The following is a 10,285-nucleotide window of genomic DNA, read 5'->3' on the forward strand; positions in this document are numbered from 1 at the left end:
CATTCTACTTTATTCTCAAACGCCGTGACGAGGGCGCTCGGCGCGACCCGTCGCGCTGGCGGCGCAGACAGCACAGCCAGCAGCGTGGTGAGCTGGTCGTCCAACGCCCTACAAGCGCGGGGAATGCCATGCGCGCCGTCTGGTGTCGCGGCCACTGCAGGCTCTTCCAGCGGCGCGTCCACCCCGATGTCCATGCTCGCGTCCTTGTCATTCCCGCGAAGTGATGCCCCCACCCACGGCGGAACCGAATCTCCGGGCCCGACTGCCTTCTTTGGCCGCTCACGCACCGTCTCGCAGTCTTCTCAATCAAGCGGCATCAAGCTCACCCACACGCTTCGTCCGGGTACGGGCCAGTCTGCTCGGCATCCCTATGCCGGCGGGTCGTTTGTGTCCGCTGGACCCTCATCAACATACTCGACGCGCCATTTCTCACAGCCGACTTCAGCCGAAGCCGAGACTGAGGACTCGACAGCCGCTTTCCGTACCAATTGGCTGCTGCAACATGCCGCCACCGCCACTCAACTCGCCCCGTCGCATTCCATGACGCCTGGCTCTGGGGAGGATTCTGATTATCACATGGCGACATCCGACGGTGGTTCCATTGTCCGCGAAGACGCCATTCCGGAACGCGCAGAGGATGAAGCGACCATGATGGACAGTTAAGATCCAAGGAGGGCTTCAATTTTACGACACGGCCTGTTCCCGAGAGCAGAGACACGGGGTCAACGGCAAGCAGTCCAGTTTAAACGTTTAAGCGTTTCAACGTTTCATCACTCGCTGCCACCCTGTACGATAGGGCTCAATTGTTCAATGTTTTTGAGCCGAATCATTATCAATTCAATTTTTTTTCTCTTCTATTGTACATGAAATCAAAATAAAAGCATACAAAAATAAAAGCGACATAAAGTACAAAAATCTCAAATAAAACAGACCAACAACCGAACGCAAACAGGAATAATTAGCCGCGGCACGGCAACAGGGACCCGTTTTCGCTCAAGCAAGTGTTTCGGCACGCGGGCTCGTCTCATCAACCTGAAGACAAAGCGAAGCGAGCAGATGCAGCAGGTCCTCGAGCGGATCAATCACACCAAGATGTGTGTACTTGGGAACAGTTCCGACGACATCTTTAAAGCCAAGTTTGTCGAGCACCCAGTTCAAATCTGGGACAAACTTGCCTGCATAGGCCGTCAGCCGCAGCTCGGGTTGCAGCCTAAAGTTCTCTGGGTCGCAGTGGAAGACACGGCCGTCGTGGAGACGGTGCTTGCTGCTGCCTGGGGTTTCGACTCGACCAGATGCGTGCTCGGCCGTGCGTTCAGAGGAGGCGGAGGAGCTTTCAGCGGCAGGGCGCACAGTGCGAGACGCAGACTGTTCGGCATCTACAACAGCCGCTGCTGCTGCATCCGTTGCCGACGTCGGGGTCGAGCGACTCGACAAGCTGCCCGCAAGCACACTGAACGCCTTGATTTTGTCGTTGGCACGCTGCCACCGGGTCGCGGCTGATCGACGGTCAACCTCATCTCGGAACAAGCGGACGAGGTTGCCGAGGTACAAGTACAAGCTGACATCGAGCGACACGCTGATACTCTCTTTAAAGTCGGTCAAGAACTTGCATTCCACAATCTGAGCTCCGGCATTTCGACGATGCCGCGCAACGGGCGACACGGGTGCAACGTGGGAGTTGCCAGCAGAAGGTTGCTCGAGTTCTTGAGGCGTTGAGTTGATTGTAATCGTGGGTGTCGTGCTCGCGGCGGCGACCTGAGGGCGGAACGCGGGCAGCTGCTTTTCGCCAGACAAAGCGGCCAAAGGTGCCGGCGAAGAAGCGGGTTGATTGTGGTGGTCACGATGAGGGCGATGAGCTTGCTGGATCGCCAGCGGACGCGAGCTCTCCATGTGAAGAATCACGGCAGGCACAACGAAAATATCAAACTCGATCTTGGTCTTGCGCACAAAGTCAAACCATTCTGAAGTTGAAAACCCATCGGTGGCTTCCTTGCGCCCTTTGGACAGCTGAACTCGCTTGTCCTCCTTGCGCTGTACAACGATCGAGCGCCCTCCAACTGCAATCAGCGGCATGAGTTCAGAAACGGCCAGCAGCTTGGTAAATTCCGCTTGAGCGAGCTGCTCGTTCACGACAAGCTTTCCAAGCTTCAAAACTCCAACACCACCCATTCCGACACCTGGGTTGAGCAATGCGACTGCATGGTGCGGCGCTTCAAAATCAAGTCCAGGAGCTTGGGCAGGTATGCGTGTGGCAAGGAACGACGACGCGCTCGAGCTTGAGCTTGAGCTGGAGCTGGGGCTGGCGGTGGAAGCCGCAGCTTGAGTGGGGCTCGTCGGTCCAAACACGAGCTGAAGAGTTTGATCAATTCGTTGCCGCGAATGACTTCGCTTGTACAAGTACCTTGTGTCCACATCCTTCACCTCAAACAGCGCCCAATCAGGATCCAGCAAACTGTGCCAGAACAGCGCTGCAGATATTTCACGACCACGAACGCGGAGTGACCCAAACCGCAACAACTCTTTGCCAAGGGAAGAAAGCGACTCTGACGACGGGGAAGCAGCGGCTACTGCTGCCGAAGCAGCATTGTTGGAGGACGTCGTGTTTGGCATTACGGCCACAGAGCGGCTGGGAGTAAACTGGCGCGCAATGCGATCTCGCTGTTCGGTGACAAGCATAGCGACACGCTTGCCCACCGATTGGAACGAAGGGAGAGTCTCCTTGGACAAGATGAGCCGCGCGTGCTCAAAAAAGACCTCACCAAACACGGCGAACGACGGCTGGATGGCAGCCTGACTGAAATCCCCGGACGGCCCTTCCAGCTCAAGCACAGCCACACCTGTGGTGAAAACCTTGCTGGGGTCCGACGGGGGTGCATGAGAGACCACGCTATAAGTCCATCGATCGTTGAAGTGCATGTTGAGCTTGTGCATGTGTGCGACAAGAATACGACTGCGGTTGTACTCGACGTTGGCCGCAATGTTTTCAATGCAAAAGGACCAATTGTTGTGGCACAGGACCAGGGGAAAATCTTCCGCCTTCAATGTGACTAGATTGTTCTGGTGATGCCGGATCGGATCGAGCTGCCGACGGGAGGCGACCAGCGTTACATTGTGAATGTCAAAGAAGCCACTCAACAGACCGCCGTCGTTGGTGATTTTGGAGCTTTGCAGAGACACGCGTGCCAAGAGGGACGGCATGGTGGAGAGCTCCAGACGACCCTTGCCGGCCAAGCCGTTCATCGTCCACCGCGCCTTTCCTAAGGATTGTCCCAAATTGGAAACAATTTCCACACGGTGAATGTTGACGAAAAACAAGACCAGAGGTGCCTTGCGCTCCGCAGATCGTTGCCCGCGGCCAGTTTCAGGTTCCTGGTCTTGGAGCGACTCTGTGCTGCTGCTACCAGTGAGGAGGTCGTTGGTCGGATCAACGCGCTCGTCGCTGTGTGGGTTGTGCGGATCCTCGCCTTCGATTGCAATCGAAGGCGAGAACGACACGTGAGATGTGGTGTCGTCGTCCAATGCCAAGTGCTTGCTGTGACGGTGGCCGCTATTGTGACTATTCGTCGCGGGGACATCGCCCTGTTCGGTTCGCGAGGTCGCCACGTTGTCTTCGTGCACAGCACCTTGGGGATCATGGGATAGGGGTGAGGTGGGCGGTGGCGGTGCGGCAAACTGGTCGCCGAAAAGCAGGCTCCAGATCAGCTGTCGCCCAAACCACACTTTTTTGAAACTGAGGATTTCTTCGAGCTGCCTAAAGTTGTAGACGAGCGAGAGGCCGTCCAAGTTACACAGAGCGGAGAGCAAGAGTCGGGGCCGGGGCATCCTACCCGCGTTGGCCTTGATTTCGCGAATGGAAAGCGACAGAGCTTCGTGAGGCGAGTAGGGATGATGCAAACCGACTTCAAATTCCGACAATTTGCATGTCAGGTAGATGGCCTGGCCACGAAGCACATCCGAGCTGTCGCCGAAGACGACATCGTAGTACGATCCAGAGGACGGAGGAGGTGCACCACCGGAGCTAGCCGTCGCTGCTGGTGGTGCTGCTGGTGCTGCGGCTGTTGTTGTTGTCGCAGCGTCGGATCTGGGTGAGGCCGCTAGTCCGATGGGCAATCGATCGCGGGTGGTTGCGCGACGCAGAGCGGCTGCAAATGATGTCTGACGTTTTTCGGGGACGGCAGTGGCGGAAAACGACTCGACGGACGCCGAGGAAAGCGCCAACGTGGAGTCGGGGGCATCCTTGGTGGACAGCAGCAAATCCAACGCCGGCAACCGAATCTTGCACGAAACCTGCGAAACAGGGAGGCATGTGATTTCGATCGAGATGGCATGAATGCGGACGAAAAGGCACACGTGCAAAACGTGGCGTCGAGACGATCCAAGTGCAGGCACCTGAGGCACCTGAGGCACCTGAGGCACCTGAGGCGGCGCACTGCTGTGGGGTGCAGCTTGTCGCTCGCCGGATCCTTCATCGGCATGAGCAATGGACGACTGCGCCGAGGATAGGGAAAGTCGCTCAGGATCGAGGAGGCTGGGGTCGCTGTCCGAGGAGCCCCGTCGAGCAGGCCTGCCGACCATATCGCTGGTGGTTCGAGAAGCAGCCGCATGGCCGTGTTGCTGCCGGCGTTTGTTTTGGACGGCAATGACTTGGACCATGTCGTTCAAAAACTCCAACAGACAGGGTCGTAGCACGACGGCATGCGGAAGGCTGTTGATGGAGAGTTCCACACGCAAGTTGCCGTGTTGATCCAGGTTTTGCGGCTTTGCAGACGCACCACCACTTGCTCTGGCGGAATCTTGGTCAAGCTGGGCGTCGCTGACGGGCCGGCCCAGAGACCCGCTTGATGGTTCAGCCGCAGCAAAATGGACAGCGCTCTTGGCACCATCATGAGTCGTCACTGGCGTGTAGTTGACACGACAGGTCACGCCCGGAATGAGCAGTTGAGTCACACGGTCCTGTTGCGCCTGCTGCTGCGCTTGCTGTTGGGTTTGCTGATGATGTTGATGTTGAAGATTCGGCACACCGCCAGGCTCGTCTTGACGGGGTCGGTACATGCTGGCGCGGTTGGCAACGACGACAGGGCGGGTTTGTGGATGAGGGTGCAGCGAGCACTTGCCGCTGTGGATGCTGATGGCAACATCGACCTCGAGCTCAAGCCTGGACTGCTCGGAGGGCACCAACAAGCCGGCCTCACGGGCCCCTAGCGCCTCGGGATCCTCTTGTAACATTGCGGCATCGTCCAGTGATGGATAGGCGGCTGTTGACGAGAGCCAAGCGGGGGCGTTGTCCGTCAATGCTTGCGTGTGATCCGTGAGCGAATTCAACGTGTTGGACAGCATTGGCAAGAATCGTGCAATGTGCGGATCCAATTCCACCACCAAGCCTTGGATGGAGCACAACACGGCCAACGTGACGCGGCCGCTGAGGACTGCTGCCTTCGAATCGTCTCGCATCTCATCATCCTCGCCAGCCAACGCCGCAGGTGCGGTTCTGGTAGTTGCAGGTAATCCTGTGGCTGTCGCGGTCGCGAAAGCGCTTGCATCCACCAGGAAGGGTGTCGAAAGCGAATCATGGGACTTGGCCAACGCGTTCGACTCGGACATTCGCGAGGGTCCAGGCTGAATGCCAGAATCTGGAGTGGCCGTCTCGGTCTTCGCGCACAGTTGGTAGGTGGCTGACGGCACTAGCGCAATGTTGCGCGTGGTCTCCTTGGCAAAGTTCAAATACGACATGACTCGCGAGGCGTCAAAGCCGTCCACAAAGCGCACTGCCAAATTTTGCAATGCGCCCGTGCTGGCTTTGGTTCCAAAAGCGGAGACACGCATGAGGTCGATGCTCACAATCATTGCCGAGACGTTGCCGCCATGCGGGTCGGCCGAGCGGTGCGAGCCAGCCGAGCGCTGGCTGCTCACGCTGCTTGCTCTGCCTGAGCGCAAGGCATCGGTATTGCCGCGGGCGAGCGATGATGCCGTTCGTCGAACGACATTGAGCTTCGGGGCGACAAGGGGAATCGCAAGCGATATTCGATGCACGGTCAGTTGAATCCAGTGCTTCACGGGAGCGGCCGTCATGGCTGGAGCGGCACCGCCGAGGCTGGGCTGACCGACGGGCGATGATGCTCCGGTTGAGACATCTCGAGCAGCTGCAGCAGCACTGGAAACTGGCTCGCCTTTCTTGGAATGGATCGTTCGTGCTACGACCACTGGTTTCCGCGAATGCAGTTCCATCTGCTGACTGTGAACAAGATCAAAGTAGCTCGAGACCGCTTGCTGCTTGTGAGCTTCCCAGAACTGCATGGCTCGGTTGTGGCGCAGGACAAACTCCATGACATTCTCCACAGCGCTGACAGGGAACACGCCAGACGTGTCATTGACCATCACCCAAACGGTGTTGGTGATTGCCGACAATCCAGACGAGGTAGCTTCCGGATCTTCGTGATGCACAGTAGAAAGTTGCTCCCTTGAGGCAGCCCGCGATTGCGATTGCGATTGCGCACGGACTTGTCGTTCAGTGTCGACTCTCGACTGCAACTCTGCCATGTTTTGCACCACCAAAGTTGTTTGGAAGAATGCCAGCGGCCCGCTCGAACTGGGATGTGGAGGATGCAGTTCGTTGAGCAGCAGTCGCATCGACACGGATGCATTCCAACGGAACTTTTCCACTTTGGAGGGTCGAGCGCTGGACGACGAGGTGGCGAGATTGCTGGCCACTTCTCCATTGTCGAACGACACGATGAAAGGGTCTGTCACGAAAGACAGGCCAAACTTGGAGCCCGACGCAAGGGTCAAGTTGGCATCTGCAAACCGCAGCTTGATTTTGCTCTGAGGCGGTGCAAAGATGGGCTGAGGTACCGGTGGCTTTGAGCGACTGCCTGCAGCGTTGGAGTCTGGTGTCGCAGGGCTTCGCGTCATGGAGGCTCGAGACGCGGGGTCGCTGAGAGTGGGGAATCGACCTCCAGAACGCAGCAGAGGGGCTTTGCGCGATCGCCGCAGCGCATCCTCCATCAGCATGTACTTGATTCTTCGAATTCCATTCATCAGCAGCGTCGCCTCAGAGTCGATGGCTGCTCCAATCAAAAGGAAGTGACCGACTGCCTCAACGGGGAGCTGGAGATGCCACTTTTCAACAGTCATTGCCACATCGAGCGACCCGCGTTGTTGCGAAGAGGTCGTTGTTGCAGGGGTGGAGACACCGTTTGAGCGTTCGCTCGGTGCAGAAGCAGCAGATGAAAATACAGCGCCAATCGCAATTTGCGGCAGAGGCAGCGAAAGCACCTTGGATTTCCGCGATGGTTTAGGAGCGGGAGCTGGTGCCGCTGCTGACGCGTCTCCCGACGACGACAGCGTCGTGCGGAATCCAAATGCATGCTCTGCCAGGTCGAATCGACCGCTGTACACGCCCGCGGCATTGTGCGCGAGCATTGCGCTAATGCTTCGGATCGAGTAGCCCGCACTAATGCTGGGCGTGATGGCCAGCGACACTTGAATGTTCCCCAGTTCAAATCTCAAAGCTGTGACAGGCTTGCGAGCCGCGACATGCGCCAATGTAGTCGCAGAGGCAGCACCGCTTGGGCCAGATTGGCTAGCTTGCTGAGAGAATGAGCTGCTGGGCGGCGGTAGTGGGGCGGTTTGCGAGAAACGCTGGCTGGCACAAAACCACTCCTCCAGCAGCGGCAGACACTCGGTGGTGCTGTGGAACGTTTGAATGAGGAGCGAGTTCCAGCGGAGAAGCACATCTTGACGGGCGACCACCCATCGATCCTTGGCCAAGGTGGCAGTCGAGTGCATCGTTTCAGAAAACAACTGCGGATGCATCAAAACATCCTGCGTCATGTCGCCGGCCGACTCCAGTGGCTTGAGATTGACAAGTGCACTTGCATCGATGATTGAGATTTGTGCAAGAGGGACATCATCAACGATAGCTGACGGCGTCGTGTCAAGCTGCGGGTCGCTGAGCGGTTTGGTCGTGACGCGCTCCGGTCTCTCTGATACGTAATAACGCCTCGGCGAGTGGGACGGCACTTGCCGCCCCACTCTCTTGAGCATGTTGACACTGATGGATCCGCTTGTGAGCACGAGTGATCGAGAGCGATCAAGCTTGGTGGCGTCGACGAGCCGCTGAATTTGTAGCGCGTTCGTATTCCAGTCGAGCGTCTCAGACTCGGGGACGAGACCGTTTAACGCAGCGGCGGCAGTCATTGCGGCGTCGGCGGCAGATCCCAGCCCCAGATTCACATTGTGAACCGTGGTGGAGCACCGCAACTGTTCGAGCTTTACATCGAGTTTGTGCTTGCCGTCGATGGAGACAGTTTGCAGACAAACCTGGTGCACCGAGCACACAAGATGGATGGTCGCCCACGGACCAACGCGAGGACGCCGAGCTACGCGCTGGGGAGGAGACAGAGCAACTGCCGACGAGTGCAACCGCTGTCCAGCTGGTGGAGCGCCTCCTGCCGAAATGCCGCCACTCGATGATCCAAGTCGGGCATCAATGTTGCGCAGCAGCTGCTGATTTGATGCACGCGACGGGATAAGGGACACGTTGTGAGCGCGAGCGCTGACCAAGGCAAAGGAAGACACTGAGGATTTGGCCAGGAAGCGATTTCGGAGCCAGTTTGGTTTTGCGCGAATCGTGTGCTCCGCAAGCGCACCACCAGGCACGGGATGGAGACTCGCCATTCCCCTGGACGCCGATGCCGCCGACGCGCCTCCCGAGGACATGGCCGACGGGCCAACCAGCAGCACGCTCGTGTTTGAGCGCCCAAGCTGGGAGGCACCTCTTGGATTGGATGGACTGTTGCTCGCAGCAAACTGAATGGCGGTAGATTCGTCGAAAATGCCCTTCGATACGAGCAGATTTTTCAAGGCAGGATCGTATCGGCTGGGCATGTTGGTGATCGAGGACGGAACCGTTCGTCGTTGGGGGTGAAGGACGCTTTGACGCAAATCCACCGACTCGTCATCGTTCTCGGTACCATCGGAGGCCAATCGCGCGGCGGCCGCAAATTTCTTTGAGCGCTCGGTTGCTTCGTAGACCTCATGGGCACCAGGTTGTTGAACAACACCAAAGTTGTGTACGAGTTGCGCATGAAGCTCGGACGTTGGATGATGCTCAACGGCTGCCAGATCGTCCATCAACTCGATCGCTGCGACGGCATCGGTCACATCCAGAAAAGTCGAGCTGGACGACTGCAAGGTCGCAGGAAGAAAGTTTTCCGAAAGGCGAATCATGCTCAGCATCGAGGAATGGACCTGAGGAATGATGCTTGAAACGTGCACAACGGCAGACACGTTGATCAGAGGAAGGACTGGCGTTGGTAGCCTTGAACCACCGGACACGGCCGTTTCAGAGCTGATGAGCTGGGTCGTCCCGTCCTCATTCACCAAAACCATACCGCTGTCAGTAACAGACGGTTTTGGTTGTGGGCTGGACGAATCACTTGATGTTGGAGCACTGGGTGTCCCGAACAGCGCATGCTGCGGCTGGGAATCGTCACCGTGGCGTCGCCGTCCAGCTGCATGTGGCAGCAGTGCAGAATCGGACGTGACATTTCGCAGCGACTCGGTCGTACTGTCATCAACGACAAAATTATCGGCAGAAGAGGAACTGGTGGCAGCTGTGCCTGGCAAAGTCGGCTCATGCACTAGAATGGTGCGAGCAGCTGCAGGCGAACTGGGAACCGACAACAACTGGTCCGGGCTCGCCTCGCCCTGATGAGGCGCCTGATTGAACGGTCTGTCGTGCGGAAACTGGGAGACATCACCACCGCGCACGTCCAGCCCGTTTGCGACAGTCTTAGGGCTTGATGGCTCTGCTGCCGTGGTGGCGTTCGAGCGTCGATGATGATGGTCGGCATGGTCGGCAGGCTTGCCAGAGCGCGCAGAAGCAGCAATAAACAGCTTGCGAACACGCACACCGTTGTCCGTAGGGGCCACGCCATCCACCAGTTGAAGGTTTGGCGATGATGTAGACTCGTCCACGACTCCATTGTTGCCAAGCGCGCTCATTCGAGAGGTGTGCGATGCGGCAACATCCGGCATGGGAGCGCGCATGTCGTCGCCATTCGCAATGACAACGACGGGAACGACAGTTGTTGCCTTGGCAGGTGACGCGGCTGCTCGGCCAATGCTCGGGTCAAGAGCAACCGAGGAGCGCTGGGATGGCGACGACGACAGCGCGGTCGAACCCCGCGGCTGTGGCCGATCATAAAGCACCGGCTGAACGATCGTAGCCGAGAACCGCATCAATGCGCAAGAAAGCAGACACGTTCAGAGAGAGCAGGCTTTC

General features: G+C 57.9%; 2 protein-coding genes across 2 annotated transcripts; one reads left to right on the forward strand and one right to left on the reverse strand.

Moving 5' to 3' along the window:
- The first annotated feature begins 28 nt into the window (after positions 1 to 28).
- On the forward strand, positions 29 to 789 carry CAOG_01940 (hypothetical protein). Its single transcript, XM_004364751.2, has one exon. The coding sequence runs from the start codon at positions 124 to 126 to the stop codon at positions 661 to 663; it is 540 nt and encodes a 179-aa protein (XP_004364808.1). The 5' UTR covers positions 29 to 123; the 3' UTR covers positions 664 to 789.
- Positions 790 to 849: 60 nt separating this feature from the next.
- On the reverse strand, positions 850 to 10,242 carry CAOG_01941 (hypothetical protein; the record flags this gene model as incomplete). Its single annotated transcript, XM_004364752.2, has 1 exon — positions 850 to 10,242. One exon carries the CDS (start codon positions 10,240 to 10,242, stop codon positions 994 to 996), a length of 9,249 nt encoding a protein of 3,082 aa, XP_004364809.1. The 3' UTR covers positions 850 to 993.
- Positions 10,243 to 10,285: the final 43 nt, after the last annotated feature.

The sequence above is a fragment of the Capsaspora owczarzaki genome (assembly GCF_000151315.2).
Source record: "Capsaspora owczarzaki ATCC 30864 unplaced genomic scaffold supercont2.2, whole genome shotgun sequence".
NCBI classification, from domain to species: domain Eukaryota; class Filasterea; order Ministeriida; family Capsasporidae; genus Capsaspora; species Capsaspora owczarzaki.